The following is a 17,768-nucleotide window of genomic DNA, read 5'->3' on the forward strand; positions in this document are numbered from 1 at the left end:
TTAATATATTAATATATTTTTTTCTACTCAATTTAATAATAATAATAATAAAAATTTGTCAAACCCATGGGTTCAACCCGACCTAACCCGACCCATGTGGGTTGGGTTGGGTTGGATTTATGTGATGGGTTGGGTTGGGTTGAATTTTTTTTGACCCACCATGATGGGTTGGGTCAAAAAATCCCCTCAACCCGACCCAACCCGACCCATGTACACCCCTATTTATACTATCTGTTAATTTGTCTTCTCACTTTTTTTTTTCTTCTTTTTTGCTGAATAATTTGTCTTTCTCACTTATATGTCTGTCTCACTCACGCTGTATTTGTCACACACTACCTGAACTGTACAAACTCTCTGACAGCCCTTTTCTCACACAATGGCTCCTACTTTTTCTAGAGCCGTGGCTTCACGATCGGTGATCGTGGAGCGTCTTGCTGAAGATGTCACCGAGAACGATCTCCGGAGAGCATTCTCTGCGGTGGGTTTGGTGGACTATGTGGACATCCTTCGTCATAATCGTGGCTTGGTTGTGTTTGTATCGGATACTGATGGTAAGTTACTCTGTCGTTAATATGTGATTTATTTGGACGTATTCATTATTTTCCTTGTCGGATCATCTTTATTTGCTCTATTTTATTTATCACTTGAATTTCTTTGTAATTATATATCAAGAATTCTGCGCAATTTTCTTAGTTTTTTTTTTTTTTCTATTTTAGTGATCAATTGACGTAGATCTGGCGGTTGTCAAGCCCTAAGTAACTTGAACGAGAATGTGGAACACATTTTCCATTTAGTTGTTCTATGCCTATGTTCACCGGAACTACTTCTATTTCTATTTATTTCTCTGAACTTTCTATATCCTGCCTTTTTTTTTTTTTTGTTGTTTTTTTTGCATAATCTTGACTTTGTTCTTATTTTCTTTTTCTGTTAGTGAAATTTGGGCTTTATCTTTTATTTTTAATTTTTCTCTTTAGCCATGTATGATGCAGGAAAAACTCTTTAATGGACTCTAATACCAATTTGGATGTAGGTTCTTTCGAAATTCTATATAAAATTAGGATTCTTGATAAGTTCTTTAAGGGATTTAGAATGGGTTTTGATAGTAATAAATGTATTGGACTTTGAGTGAATTGAAGGAGAAAGAGCGAATTATAAAAGCTATTATACTTGGGTTCCTTTAGTGATCGCACTTGGTAAGGATAAGGCAATCAAGGAAAGCTATTAGATGGCTTGCTTTTTATTGGTATGAAGTACCACGAGACTATGCTTTGACAGTACATAATAATTGCTCGGCAATGCTTAAAATAAACTGCCAAAATTTTATTAAATTCAATATCTCCATATGAACTTTATTTACTATATAGTCTTTATGCTGTCCAAGCCAATCTTAAAGCTATATCCTAATCCTCTTGTAACTAATTAATTAGTTAGTTAGATGATTTCTTAAGCGTTAGCCAATAGGATTTAGACACTTGTCAACCATCTAGAGCCTGGCAATGCCAAATAACTAGTATAAGTAGTAGAATGTAAGCTCTTTGTAAATCAGTTTTTGTATGTGAATGAATTGCTAGCCTTTGTGTGCTATTTGGAACTGTGTGTTTTTGCAGAGGTACTTATCCACCTATCAATGTGTTTTAAGCAACTCAGCCCTTTCATTGTTTCTAAACCATACACAAACAACCCATCACATTCCCTGCATCATTCCCTCAATTCATGAAAATCTACAAATAAACTCAAAATATTATCTTTCAAGATACTCCCCTCACAAGAATGGAACAAAACCATAGAAAACCCATCTGATCCGGGACTCTTATTCATAGACTTCAAAGCTTCAGATATTACCTCCTCTTCAAATGTCTCTCCAAGGACTCTGCATCTTTGTCACTATTGTTTTTCAACAACAAAAAAGCCATCGGTTTGAGATATCTGATTTTTGTAGTTTCTGAATAAAGCCTCTTATAAAACTGAATAGTGCCTTTTTTCCCTATCCCATCTTCTGAGTGAGAAACCCAGTGAATTAGTAGATTTCCAATGAATTGGTTCTTCTGTGGAAATTTGGCTAATCTATGCACAAACTTGACATTCGGTCACCTGCATGCTGCCAAAGAGCTCTTGACTTTTGTTTCCAACTTGTTTCCTCCATATGTGCCAATTCCTTATACTCAAGCTTAGCTTTCTCTTTTCTTTGGTTTTCCTCTTATAGAAGTCCTTCCTTTCTATCCAGATTCTGAATATTTTATGTTTCCTCTCTCCCACACTGCCATCCATTTTTTGAAATTGGCTTTTAAGGTATGTAATTTCCTAATGAATGCAGTACTCGGGGAACCATTTCTTTGATATCCACTCCACCAATGACCTACCCTTTCTACAAAGCCACTTTCCTTCAGCCACATATCTCAAACTGGGAAGGTATCTTCCCTCTATTTTTTGCTCCACTATCTAGAACAATTGGACTATGGTCATATAGTGGTTTGGGGAGTTCCTTTTGCACCTGAATCTGAGAAATGCGTTTCCCAATCTGGAGAGACCAAAAACTGATTGATCCGTGACAGATGGGGAATTGTGATTGTTATACAAAGTAAACTGATATCGTGCCAGTGGGAAATCCATCAATCCTAGCTATGATATGAATTTTGAGAGTCCAATCATTGATGGGGTAGGCCAACTGCATCCTATTCTCTCACATTGGAATCTGACCACATTAAATTTGAATTGTTTTGAGGTGTATTTGATTCAAATAATGGCATATCAGCAGCTGAACTTTTGACTTTCTTTGCTCCATTAGGGTATATGGCCTCCATCTCTTTATTCACAAATTTAATCTTCCCTTTATCAAACAGTTTAGGAGTTTTCTTTTAATAAAAAGCTTCTGATTTTAACTTTTCAGCAAGCAATATTGATTCTTTTGTGCATGAATTAGGTAATTCAGCTTAGCATGTTTAAATTCTATCATTGGCTCTTCTTGCTTTTTGGGCTTTCCTGCATGCTGTATTGACTAAGTGACATGCTGTATTGACTAATCTACTGGCTTCCCCTGCTTTGCAGGACTTCTTGCAAGCAGTTTTAGCAAATTGAGCATTATGTTTAGGCTTGAAAATTCTAGATTTCTTCCTAAATTTCACAACTTAAACAGGGTAGTTTTTTCTATAACATCTTTGAGATCTTCTAAATATGGATGAGACATCTCTTTTTTCATTTCATACCTCAATCTGTTCTTTAATCGAGCAAGTCATATGTTCACTTTCTAGTTTCTGCTACTTTTGACTGGATAAATTATTTGATGTGGGAAGCATGAGGAAAGTTTTATTTTGCTTTAATCTCATTTAATTTTGGACTCAACTGTATTTTTATTGGACAATTGTATGTTATTTTAGGCCCTGATATTTAATTAGGTTATTAAAGTCAAGGGTATTTTTGTAATTCAATAATTAGGATTTCATCTATCTGTAAGAATTTTGGTTTAATAGCCTATATAAGCACAATATTGTACAACTATGAGGGGGATTTTCTTGATGATGAGCAAAATTTCTCTTGGAGTTGTCTTTAATGGTTTGGTGCTGACTTCTTGAGGTTTTCTTTTGCTTGATGCTAACTCCAAGCAAGTGTAGTCGCTAACTCCTAGGTTACCTATCTTTATTTTTCTTCTTTAATTTTTATGTTGCCTCATTTTGGTTTGTCCTGCGTCATAATTCCTAATATTTTGTTGCATAATCAATCATACACATTTTGCCTTGTTGAAGAGATACAGTTGATCAAGAATATCATCTCGAAGATCTCATTGAAGAATTTCTCCTTTAAGAAGTGCCTTTCCCTTTTTCCAAGTCAATCCACTTGTGTGAGATCTTCCATGATGTGAAAACAACGTGGCAAAATCTGCCCTGATATCAGTTTGACATAGGACAAAAGCTTTAGTGTTCTGGTACCAATTTGATGCAGGACTTAAACTTCAGTGGGCTTTGATACCAATTTTACGTAAGATCTTTAGAAGTTCAGCACTAAGATTCTTGAATAGGGTTTGATATTAGGTGTCTAGGTAGAGTTTGATAATAAAAGGATTAAATATTGACTCCCTCCTCCTTGGACTAAATCTCAGTTATCACCCAAATATATATAAATTGAATCTTGATTTTGGGGGAAGTTTAATGGTTGGATGGGGTAGAAAAAAAGAATTGAATAAGATTTAAGGAACAATAAACTTTAGGCAATTGCACCAGTACCTAGGTTCCCTAATCAATTTAGCTCCAAAAAAACAGGGTTCCTTAAGCCATTATATTTAGCAAGTTGAAGGCAATTTTTTTTCTTTTTTTTTTTGATAAGTGTAGAAGGCAATTTAACTCTCAAAGCATAATAACTGCTGGATATTTAATAAATTTAAATTTTCTATCGTAGAAGGCAATTTAACTCTCAAAGCATGATAACTGCTGGATATTTAATAAATTTAAATTTTCTATCTATTTGAGTGATTGCACAATGAAAGGCCATTATATAGGCTATTTTCAATTCTTCAAATAAAATCTTTTCCCTTTATTGCCAAAATCCCTAGTCATTCTTGAACTCTAAATATTCTTTCTAAAACCTAAATTGAAAAAACTATCCTAACCATAAGCCTGCAATGAGCATAGGTAGATAGATTCCCCTGTCCTACATAAAATCTACAAATATGCTTCCAAATAGTTTTGCCCTTGTCCCTGTACCTTGGTCTTTCCACATTCTTCACAGAGCAATACTTTGTTCCATATATGGTCCACTAGTATAGGATTAGCAGAGACCTGCCTGTGAACTTCATAGGGTACTGTGTGTGTGAAGCTTGGTAGTGAAATTCATAGGGCACCATGTTTGTCAAGCTTCCCATGATCAAATGGCCATGTGAACTCACACCAAGGTTGGTATATGGTGGTGTTTTGATTGGTTTGACCTCACCATCTATCAGCTAATTTCAAGGACTGTGGGGTACTTCTCTCCCTCTTGTTTAATCAGCCATAAATGTTCCTTTAAGGTCTCAATCTGCAGTTCAGCAGACCAATATTCTTTCACCCTCTCAAACTAAGACAAATGAGCTAAAGGAAGGGGTTTTCTATTTTGGACTAAAATCAAGTCTGATCCACCTACCTATGTAAAGAGGGTTATTCACCCCCAGCCACTCTGGCAGTAACTTAAAAGATGGTATTCTCTTAGTTCTTTTTTATATGGATGATTCATCACCTGCCTTTATGCTAACTCACTAACTTCTTAGCATTAACTGAAACAAGTAATGTTTTTATAAAAAGACAGATTTCTCCTTATTGTAGAGCTCCATGTGATACTAAGGCTGCATTTGTTTTGGCTGTAAAGGAAATTGGGAAAAAATTTTACACCCTTGAGGGTGTTTGGGTACCCATGAAAATATGGTCAAATTGGAAATAAATTTCAGTTGACTGTAAAATAGAGCCCCTAGGAGTGTAAAACCGATTACATAGTCATTTTACCTTCAACCCATTTCCATCTCACTCACAACTCAGCTACCCGAAGAGAGATAGAGAGAGAGAGCACCAGAAGATTCGAGCAACCCGCTCCACCGTCCCTCATGCAAGCTCCATCCGCCATCCCTCTGTCTTCCTCCTCTCTTCATCTCTCTTCCTCTTCTCTTCCTGCCTCTTTCTCTCTCTTTCCTTCTGATCAACCAAGGCTGAATCTTGAGCTGCATGTCACCAATCTATAACCTGCTGTCGCTGCCGCCTCTAGATTGAACCATTGTTCTCGTCGCCTCAAGCTTGATGCCGTCTTTAATGATCTTGCCACCGCCTTTACCTATCTCTTTCTCTCCCCCTTTCTCACAATTGGTGTCCCGTTTGAGGAAGGATGAATTTTTTTTTTTGGTAATGTTTTTTGTTCCTTTGGTTTATACATTGGGATTTTCTATTATAATATTATTTTGGAAGCTGAGAAAATGTGAGAAACTAGTAAATAATATGTTTTTTAGAGGATTTTCATGAACATAACTAAACACATTAAAATATTTCCAAAGCATTTTTTGGGATGCAACCAAATACTTGAAAATATTTTCTTTTCAGAAAAAATATTTCCACTTGAAAATATTTTACACTCTAAAGATATTTTACATTGAGCCAAACACAGCTTAAGTTGCTTTATTGAATTTTTAATGTTTTTAATCATCATATATATAATCTATAATGTTTGGATGCTTGAATTAAGCTTTTAGGACAATCGGTAATTTTACATGATATTAGAGCAGGAGATCTTGAGTTTGATCATTGACTTTACTCTCCCTCCCATTTAAAATGTTAAAAATTCCACGTGTTGGGCTCCACTTATAAGGAGGAGTTTAGGCCCACATGTAAGGGAAAGTGTTAGCATTGTATAGTTAAATAAATAAATTTACCATTTTCCAATATTTTAAGCTTTTGGAAAAATCGGTAATTTAACATGAATAATATAATATTTATATTAATTTATCCTTAAACAATCTACACTTTTGAAAGGTCGAATAAAATGTTAAGTTTGTGTTTGTGGACCATAGCACGCTACAACTATGAAGTTTTCAACTTTACATACCTTATCTTAGTCTAACTTCCAATAAACCTATAAAGTGTGCCCGATTATAAAGGGAGCAACTTTGAGTTTATTCCAATTGGGTTGGGTAGAAGGTCTTGCCCTAGTTTGCAACTTGGATTCCCCAAGCTGGAATTGGCCGTGGTTCACCCTTCTTGTTACATGTGGGAGTTGCCTAAGTTAGCTGGACATGAACAATGTGTTTGGACTCACTATGCCTAGGGGCATACCCTCCTCCACTGTTTCATGTGGGAGTTGCCTAAGTTAGCTGGACATGAACTACGTGTTTGGACTCACTATGCTTAGGGGCACATTAGACTTATTGTGGTACAGGGTAAATGCATGGTGTGTCTACTTGTTTGAGCAGATTTTTTTTTTGGGAGAAGAGGGGGGGGTGGGGGGGGGGGGGGGGGGAGGACTAAGGAGAAACCAAGGTTTCCCAATTCCCACTGGTAGAGCAGAGAGGAAGTCTAAACCGTGGACTTTGAGGAGGAAAAGAACCAAAATGCTCAACCACTGGGCTTTGAAGAAGATTTGGTGCCTGCTTAGTACAGGTTATTTTTTCAACTTTTTGAAAATGAGCTGTTTGAAAAGGCTGTATTTTGAAAAGATGTGGTTTCAAAATGGGTCAAGTTATTGTTTTCCATTGGGAAGAGAGAGAGAGAGCCGACAAAGAACCATGGAGGAGCAATAGTCCCTATTACGTTGACTGCTAGCTCATTTTAGATTTTAGTTCACCCTAGAAATTCCCAATCTATCAATTGATCAAGTATTACTCTCCTATTGTAAAGACACTCGAGTACAAGTGATCTAGAGACTTTAGCCTACCTCTACAGAAAGGACACATTACATCACCATAATAATCTCATTTTCCAAGGCTCTCTCTTGTTGTGAGTCTATTTTGAGCAACCAATCAAGATGAGTATGCCTTGGGGGGTGGGGGGGTTGGGGGTGGGGAATATATTTGGCACACCATGCTAGCAATTGGTTTCTTCTCTCAGATTTCTTCATTACAATCATATTTGTATGTGTAGCTGTCAGCCAAACGGCTTCATCTGTTTAACCAACCTGCACTTTATGAAATCTACTTCATAGTTGGATCAACTAGGCAACTATACTTTATGACATTAGCTCAGTTTGCTCCATTTTCATTGTCTTTCGTCCTTGTGTAACCTTGTATTTTAATGTTTGCTGTTTTTAGTACCATGATATTTGTGTGATGGCTTATGGGTGCTCTTTTAGCCACTTTTTTATTTGATTCCATCGATATGGGTTTTGTCTCTGTACATCACTTGAAATCAGTCAATTTTTATTTTTTATTTGACCTGATAGCTTACCTCTATTTTGTTGCTTTTGTTCCTTTTCTTAAACAGCAAGGAGGGCTATGAATGATCTAGATGGCATCCTGCTGAATGGGAAGAAAATGAAGATCATCTGGGTGAAGAATCTAGTCCATTTTATCACTAATGCTGGAGAAGTAATAAATCCCAAAGAAGTTCCAGTTTTTGTCCATGAAGCTAGGCAGAAACTCGTTGCATCAATCAACATGCAAGGTTTGAATGACATCCAAGATTTCTGTCAATGCCTTAACAAATCATTGAGCAATTTTAAACATACTAGTCCTTTGGAGAACATTAGCCTGCAAAATCCATGGCCTGGGTATGAAGTTGTATACAAACATGTTGACAGCATCATTAATGCCAATGAAGAGATTGTGCCAAACGAAAAAGACCCAAACGAGGGTTTTGAGCAGTGGTTCCTTAGTGTGGTCAACAAAATAGAGTTCTCTGTGTTGTAAGTAATTGTAAATGTAATTCCGTTGCTTTCCTTGTCACAAGTTTGAATAGAAACAATGAACAATAATTCGATCAAAGTTTGGAGAGAAACTCTACAATCTCCTCATACATCTTTATATTGAGTTAACACATTGACATGCTTTGTGAAATTTATTGATCAAGGAGTTTGTTTCTCATTGATTGTTGCCGGTCGATCAGCAACTAATTTCATAAAATCCATATTTGAGAGAGTTCAGTATCTCAAATATTTGTAATTGTGGCAGTTGTTTAGTCATGATTACATAAACAGAATTTCCATAGAAAAAAGTGAAAAATGATAAACGGCTCATGAATAAAATTATTTTAATATGGAATTTAATTGAATTTTGTATCTCGATGAGAGTATAAAGTATAAACGAAAACCAAAACTAGTTTCGAATTCTCATCAGCATGTTGATCTGCCAGGCCTTTATAGAACGTGATCTTCTCTTGTTTGGTTAAAATCATATGATTCCAGTCCATTAACAATTGCTTGTCCTTCGTCTTTCCAAGTAATAACTTGTTTCTGTTCCTAAACAAAGTTACCATAATTTTCTTTTTCTTTTTATTCCGGTCATGGAGCTCTAGCTCAACTGACACACCCTTTACTCACAATTACTAGGTAGAGTGTAAGGTCTTGGTTCAAGACTAATGGGATGTGTATGAAACTCACCAATAAAAAAGAAATCTTTACATCTCCATCAGATAGGTTATCGAAAAGGTTGACATTTGTGCACCAATGTACTCAACCGGTCAACCAAATGTCCATCAATAATTCAATCTTTCTATCGTTTCACTTTACCCCTACAATGAGTCTAATTACACTTTTCACAGTTTGCCACTTCAACAAGTTGTAAAATTTGTTACGTCTGTATAATTGTTGCTTCCTTCAAAGCATCAGCAGATGGTTAGTGATTTTGCCACTGTTACCATCACATTAACACGTCCTCTGATCTAATGGCAAGGTTAATGGTAGCAGGACCCAAGGCCTGCTTTATACTAGCATAAATTTTTTGAAGCCTATTCCAACTGCAGCCGCTGCAAAGGAACTATATAACGTTGCAAAATCCTCTGGCCTTGGTGACTAGGACTTCAATAGAGAATTAATCTTAAATGAGAGTTCATTTGAGTATGGTCTTTAAGGATTTTATCTATTTTGTTTTAGGAAAAACTATAATTATTAAGAAAGAAATCAAATAATACGTGGTTGTTCAGATGAAATAAAGATCCGTGTATGATACTAACCATGTCGAGTACATATAAGCCTTTATATTTTACTCTTTAGATGCTTTCAATTGTACCCTTCAGTAAGTAAAAGAAATGACAAAGTCCTACAACCCTACAACCACGATAGGCATGCGGGTTAATTTTTAAGGGTTGAATTTGAATTTCCTGGGCTGGAGCTTAGCTTAAATCGGTTGATAGAATGTGTATTCCAAATAATGATCTAACACTAGTATCGAAGATAGAATTTTTTTTTTTTTTTTTTTTTTTTTTTTTGGGGGGTGGGGGTGGGGTGGAATGAATCAGTATGGATTTTATTACCAAACCAGCATATACAAGAGCAGTAGGCTAAAAACTACAGAGCCAGCACTGCTATACAAACAACAGAACAAAGCCACAACAAACTTATCCCATCCAACATGAGCCACTAGAGGCAAGTAAATTCAACTAGCTAGAGTACAGAGCAAATTCAAAGCCGAGTACAGAGCAAGGCTGGATTAATTCCCCAATTATAGCAAAGCACTCTATTTAATACTAAGTTAGAGCATTCACATCAACCTCCTTCAATTTTTAACTAAACTAACACAATACTCTATTTCTTACTTCATTTAAATATTTATTTATTCTCTCTCCTCTTAGCATCAGGCCTCCTAGTGATGATTTTCCAACAACAATACAACTCTTAGTTTTTACCTAGCAGACCCAAAAGGAGGCCACATTGCTTATGACTGGAAAAATTCCACATCTTCAATACCAAGCAGTAACGAAAATAAAAACTAATATAAGTAGAATGTGATCAGAATTATAAGCTAAACAATACATCTGCATTTGACCGGAAAAATACCACATCTTCAATACCAAGCAGTAATCAAAATAAAAACTATTCTGAGTAGAATGTGATCATAATTATAAGCTAGCCAATATATTTGCATACCTATCAGTCTACCCTGCTTTATCCAAATTAAATAACTGTACTAAGCCTAGAGCTTACATTAAAAGGGGAACCACATAAGATCAACAAATATTTGCATAAGGCGTCAAGTAATAACTTGTCAACTATAAACAGAGAGTACCTATCTTGCCAGCAGGAGCCATGAACATTTTACATTTAGTGGACAAAAACCATACCAAAAGGAACTTAAGAAACCAGAGAGGAACAAAAGCAACACAAAACACACCAATAAAGTTAAAAGTTTCGTTCTTTAATAAATCAAACTGTTTTCCCAACTACCAAACAGACCAAAAAGATTATTGAAAATCTGAGGAGTAAGATGTAGAACAGAGTTCTGAACCTCAGCATGTTAGAATAAATAGAGTACCATGAAAAAAACACAGCTATTCAGTTTAAAACCCAGAAACATGAACAAACACAATCAAACAGAAGTGAAATTGGGGAAAGAAAAATGATGATTTTGAGCAACGAATTGCATCAGCTTCTAAAACGGATAATCTAATTTAAGATTAATGAAAAAAGAGCCAAAAAAATTGAACCCATCATCAAACAAACCCACACCTGCAGCACAACTAATCCCACACGCTGCCAGCCACCCACCAGTACACGGCGGAGACACGCACACCCAACTGGTATCATACCCATCATCAAGCAATTTTGGTGAAAAATTGAAGCACAAGTCAAGCAAATTTGGGGAAATTTCCAACCAACTCTACACCACCTGAAATGGGTTTCAATTGGCTATGTATAAAACCCCCTTTCCCTGTGCCACCGAGGCCAATTAACAGTGAGCTCCTTTCCAAAAATGGTGCAAAGTCAAAGAGAGAGGACAGAGAGCGTGGTCGAGAGAGAGAGAGAGAGAGAGAGAATGCAGGACAGAAAATAAACAATGACTTTCTATTGTTTGGCATGAACAGTTCCCTCGGTAGAGCTGGCAAGGTACCGTTCATCTGCTAAGTTTGAAGGTCAGACTGGTGAGGCTGATGCAAACTGATTTTGGGTGTGTTTTGCCATTTATTTGCTGAAATGTAAGACTAGCGACTAATGCGAATGCTCTTACAGCTGCACCTTTTACTCTCCGTTCTTCCTTTAAGATCTTTTTGATGATGCTAATAAGCTGCTCCAGCATAGGTTATCCCTGCATGTATAATAGCATTCCCTTACCGCCATATTTGGTAGACAGTAGCCCACCAAGCTAGCTTACACAAGGTGGCTCTAAGTCCCTTTCCTTTTAATTGGGTAGCACCCCATTTCTCTAAGTCCTGCCAACTGGTTAGCATCTGATACTAGACAAAGCCCCGTGATATTATCCCATAATCTCTTAGTAAAGGGGCACTGAAAAAAGAAGAGGTCTCTATCTTCAATACTGGACCTGCAGAAATGCAGGTAGTGTTCACAGCAAGACCCCATTGTATCAATCTGTCCTTAGTTGGGAGCTTATTAAGGATAACCATCCAACCAACAAAAGAGTACCTAGGGATAGCTAGATTAAACCACGCCACGAACCAGCACTCTACCTTGTTAGCTTTAGTTCTAATTTCATTCCAGGTATTAGCACAATCAAACTTGTGAGATACAGACCATAAAGCCTTGTCTTCCTCTTTCAAATCTATCAAAGGAGGCTTGCTCTGGATATTTACAAGATGATCTGATTTGGCAGGCCTCCATGTCCAGAATTTGTTGCGTAGGATTGATGCAACTTTAGCTTCACATCCATATTTCTGTAGTAAGATACCATCAGGATGCCATGCATCATGCCAAAGAAATATCCTGCTGCCATCTCCTACTTTTTAACTCCGAAATTTTCTTGCCTCTTCCCTGAGTTTAAGAATAGATCTCCAACTCCTAGAACTGTCCTGTGGAATTTTTATGGTCCAAAAGCACCTTCTTTTCAAGAAAATTTGTCTTCAATTCATAAATTTCTATGCCACCTCCAAATATAGACTTCAATTGCCAAACTCACCTCCTTTTAGATCCCGTCAATCAACTCACAATGGTTCTAAATACAAATATACACAAAATAAACGAAAAACCCAACCTTATCTTGCACTAAACAAAAAACCCACCACCAATTAACAATTATGCAAATGGAACATCAATTCCAATTCAAATTGAACCCACTTTTATAGTCTAAACATCAAATCTATGACACAAAATAACGAAGACGACAACAAAAAAAGCCTAGTCCCAAAATTTTGGGTTCGGCTTAGATACTCAACAAATTAGTTAGAGTTGGCCGTATCTATTCTTTTAATTCATTCTACTCTATCTAAAGCCATATTCTTTGTTACTCCCTTAATTGACATGTCATTTTCTATTACTTCTGCTAATGTGATTTTAAGTCCTCCTCTATTCGTTCCCTCAATTTGGATCAACTCACTCTTTCTTATTTATGCGTTAGTTGCTCTCCTTTGAACATGATTGAACCATCTTAATGCTCCATTTGTTTTGATAGAAAATCTTGTGTAAAGATAGTTTTTCGAGTTTTTCAGTATTTGATAGCATAAAAAAAGATGAGCTAAAGGAAAACTATCTTTGGTCAACATAAAAAAATATGGCTTATTTTTAGAGATTGTTTTTCATTAAATTTTTTTGGAAAACAACTCTATCTCACAACAAGCTAAATAAAGGAAGTTAGGAGGTTGTTTTTTAACTCATTTAAAGTTGCCTCCAAACATTGGAAAATGAGATAGTTTTATAAAAAATGCTTCTTGAAAAATTACTCACTTTCTAGAAAACATCATCGTTGAAACAAACAAAGCATAGTGACCTTCCCTCATCTTTTCATCAATAGGGGCTACCTCTATCTTTAAATGAATTTCCTCATTTTGAATTCTATTTCGGAAGAGTATTTCCACTTGTCCATCTAAAATTTCTCATTTCAGCTACTCATTTTATGAATATGTTGCTTCTTAACAGCTCAACATTCGGTACCAAAGAGCATAGTTGGTCATAAAGCAGTCTTATAAAATTTTCCCTATAACTTAATAGGCCTTCTATGATTGTAGCTGCGCAACACTCTTGATGCGCTTCTCCACTTCATCCACCTTGATTTTATCCTATAATTCACATCCTCTTCAATCTCCCCATACTTATGACTTATTGATCCAAAATATTGAAATTTGTAACTCTTTGATATCTCTTGACCATCAAGTCTTACCACCTCTTTGTTTTGCTTCTACTTCCACTAAATTTACCATCTATGTACTCTGTTTTAGTCCCACTTAATCAAAAACCTTCAAATTCTAATCACCAAATTTCTAACTTGGCATTAACTACCGTTCTAGTTTCTTCCACAAAAACTACATCATCAGCAAAAAGCAAATACCAAGCTCTAGGATCGATTTAGTGCGCTCATCCATCACTAGTGCAAAGAGATATGGATTGAGTGCTAATCCTTGATGCAAACCTATGGTGATAGCAAACCCACTTGTGATTCCTCCACTTGTTCTCAAACTAGCTACAGCTCCATTGTAAATATCCTTAATCAACTAAATATACTTAAGAGGAACTCATTTCTTTGCAAAAATCCACCACATAAACTCTCTATGGACCCTATCATATGTTTTCTCTATATCAATTAAACCACACAAAGATCTCTCCAGTCCTCTCTATATTTTTCCATTAGACATCTAAGTAAGAAAATATGACACTAAATAACAAACAGATTCAATTCCCTACTCTAATGTCTGGTTGCTAACCTAGAAGCACAAGATAAATTATCAAAAAGTTACATATATGTTCGTTTCATTCAAATATACAATTACGAGTCTTTAAGAGAAATTAAAAAAATAAAAAAAATAAATAGGTAAACTCATCAAGATAACCCACACATTGGCATGGCATTCAAGTTTCTCTTCAATGGAAATGCTCTACAGTAAACTCTCCCTAAGGCTAATACTTGTTTACCTGTCAAATATTTTTACATTTTTTTTTATTAATTTTTTTATATAAGTATTTTAAGTTGGGACCGGGCTTATAAAGCATTTCTAGTTTTGGTGATGCAAAGCCTTATCAGAAGTTTTTCTACTTTCTATTTTCCAAAACATATGATAAAGTTCATGAATTCATCTTGCTTACTTCAGACCAAATAATATATTTATGGATAGTGTTTCCTTTGTTTCACTACTAAAACAATTAAGAAAGTTATGCCTCATGCCTGTGATATCTATTGTTGAATGTAAAACTAGTACGAGTGATAAGTGATAACCAATACCAACACTTATATTCACACCTAATAAAAATTAACAAAATCGCCACAAGACTTGAGTATGGAAAAACAGATGATTAATATAGCAAACATGTAGCAGTAATCAAACAAATCAACTTTATTGCTAGGGGGGCAGGCGCTTCAAAGATATCTATGCACCTGACATATCTCCCACAGTGGACATGGAAGCCCTAGTTTACTCCAGACACAACTGCAAATTACTATAGCATAACTAAGCAAATCATATAACACAAACCCATGGGTATGCAGACTCTCTTATCCGCATCAGGGCACAAGATAGCAAGCTGCAGAACCATTAGGTGGCCTTCTCCGTCTGAAAGGGAATGGGAGTTGGCCAACAGGGGAGCACAAAGGTGAAGACATTGCAGCCATGGTAAAAGTAGTCAGCAGTCGGAATATCACAGACCACTTCCAGTGTTTTTCTCCTCAAGTTGCAAAATACCACCTTGAATTTAATCATCAAATACACAACTTCTCTATCATTTGGATGATAGGCTAAGACTGCCACAGTTGGATATTTCTTGCTTAGGTATTCTGTGAGCCAAGGAGATTTTTCTGAAACCATTTTGTCAAAATACAGCTCGTGCTCTAAGTTCCATTTGCCTCCTTCATCATAGTCCTTGAGCTCCCAAACACGTAAACAAGGATCAGCAACCTCATAAGGGTAACCTGAAATCTGGCATATCCTCAAGGTACCATGACACACACCAAGACGCTCAATTCCATGGGATGGGTTCAATTCTACGGGCTTCTCAAAGAATTGGCAGCATTTACTGGTGTTTGGATCAAACCCAACAAGGCAATCAGTGCTGCTCCACCAGAAAAGCAAACCGTTATAGGGAACACCGGGGAAGGCAAAGACATCCAACTGAAATCCTTGTGGGCACAACCCCACAGACTGAGTCCATTTACCTGTGTCAGATGAGAATATCTCTACACTGAATTCTGCTGACTCACCCTTAAATTCAGGAATGCGCATCACCCTATAACTAAGTTGCTTATGAAGAGCAGTGTCATACCAACATATGAACCCAACCCGAGCCCTTGCAAGTTCAGGCATGGGAGGCAGGGCAGTCCATTGCCTACTAATTGGATTTATCACATAGTAAACGCTCATAGGACCAGACCCTGCATCATTGCCAACCATGTTTGCGCAGCATAATAGCAAGTCATTACAGGAAGCTTGAACAGTGACCTCAATATTGTCATGTTGATATATTGGTGGTATATAAGTCAAGGATTTAAATTCCGGTTCCTCCGATGTCGCGAGGAGGTGTCTCTTCTTTATCTGCTTATCAACGTAGTGGAGGAGCAAGGCAAAGGGACGATCCACAACTGAAGATGCGTGGAGCCTAACAAAATCGTTGGCAAAAGAGGGATCAGAGATAAGATAGCACCATTGCCTTGCCACAGATTTGCATCGCATCGCGGATTTCAGATCCAGCCGATACAGGATTTCTAACAGTAGGGAAATTGGGAGATCCTCTATTCTCGTCAATAGCTTCTGTAATCTTCCGACTTCCGAATTCCGATTTTTCAAAACTTTCACATTCCTCCAACCTATCATTCCAATTTCCAAATCCAGTGTTACCATCCGATTTTTCATTCCAACCTCCATCTGCCCAAAATCTACGGAACGGGGGCGCATGAAACTGGAGCAAGATTTCCCTGCCGAACCCCAAATCGATTCCAGATTAATCCTGCGTTATTAAATAAAAAAATAAAAAAGTAATATAACCATCACCAGATTCACCACCAACAACAAAAACTGCTGAATGTGATAGATCTTGCTTTATACGGAAAACAATTACAAACGGTGACCAAATTACACAAATATAACTACCACAAAAAAAATTTAGGTTTTTTTTTAACAAACGTTTTGAGGGCTATATGATCAATTGCGATTGAGAATTAAATTTTTTTTTTTTTTTTTTATAAAAAAATAGCAAGAAAAAAGAAAAAAAAAATACCGGTTGAGATCTATGCAAATCTTGTCACAGGTCATCAATTGCCGTCTCAAATCCACATTAAAGATTTGATCCAGCAAGTCATCCACATCACACATGGCATCCTTAGGCCTTGTCAGCCACGGTTTGATCGCTTCACTGTTGTGTTGCTTCGCCTCTGCATCCTGAAGCGCAGCTTTGACAGCGAAAAGTGACTTCTCAAGGTTTGTAATCTCGTCTTTGAAAGCCCACCGACAGTCCAATTCCCGGACTATTTGGCCGGCCAATTTTTCGATGATTCCATGAGCGGCGGCAAAAAGAGCTCCTTCTGCCATTTCTTAATTAGTGAGAATTGAATGAACGCTAATCTTTGTGAGAACTGAGAACTGGTGGGTAAGGGTAAAAATAAAACAATCTGGGATGGACTATTCAGGTGGTATAAAAGAAAAGAACCTGCGACTTATGAAAAAAGAGTGAGTCAATACCCTCTTCATATATATAAATATATATATATATATATATATATACACATGTAACCAAAACATCTGCCCCCTCCATATATATAAATATATATATATATATATATATATATACATACATGTAACCAAAACATCTGCCCCTCCATATATATAAATTATATATATATATATATATATATATATATATGTAACCAAAGCATCTGCCCCTCCATATATATAAATTATATATATATATATATATATATGTAACCAAAGCATCTGCCCCTCCATATATATATATATATATACATACATACATCTGCCCCTCCATATATATATATATATATATATGTATATATATATATATATATATATATATATGTAACCAAAACATCTGCCCCTCCACAAAGGTACGTTACGATCTTTGCTGTTTTCTCTGTAAATCTTTCACTCTAATTGTTTATTACTGTTAAATCTATCAATGTGTTATGAATTTTTGCCTAAATTTTGCAAATTGTGAACCGAAATTTGGTTGATTAATGCAATGGTCCACAATTCACATAGATGAGAAAACTTGGCTAATCTTGAAGTGAA

At 36.3% G+C, this 17,768-nt stretch overlaps 2 protein-coding genes across 2 annotated transcripts; one reads left to right on the forward strand and one right to left on the reverse strand.

The window, feature by feature from the left end:
* Positions 1-265: 265 nt before the first annotated feature.
* On the forward strand, positions 266-8,521 carry LOC126725168 (uncharacterized). Its single transcript, XM_050429704.1, has 2 exons — positions 266-551; positions 7,923-8,521. The coding sequence occupies exons 1-2, from the start codon at positions 377-379 to the stop codon at positions 8,345-8,347; spliced, it is 600 nt and encodes a 199-aa protein (XP_050285661.1). The 5' UTR covers positions 266-376; the 3' UTR covers positions 8,348-8,521.
* A 6,290-nt stretch (positions 8,522-14,811) lies between these two features.
* LOC126725166 (F-box protein At3g26010-like) lies at positions 14,812-17,193 on the reverse strand. The gene is made up of 2 exons (XM_050429702.1): positions 16,741-17,193; positions 14,812-16,470 (listed from the first exon to the last, which is right to left on the reverse strand). The coding sequence occupies exons 1-2, from the start codon at positions 17,049-17,051 to the stop codon at positions 15,066-15,068; spliced, it is 1,716 nt and encodes a 571-aa protein (XP_050285659.1). The 5' UTR covers positions 17,052-17,193; the 3' UTR covers positions 14,812-15,065.
* Positions 17,194-17,768: the final 575 nt, after the last annotated feature.

Source organism: Quercus robur, chromosome 5, assembly GCF_932294415.1.
Source record: "Quercus robur chromosome 5, dhQueRobu3.1, whole genome shotgun sequence".
In the NCBI taxonomy this organism is placed as follows: Eukaryota; Viridiplantae; Streptophyta; class Magnoliopsida; order Fagales; family Fagaceae; genus Quercus; species Quercus robur.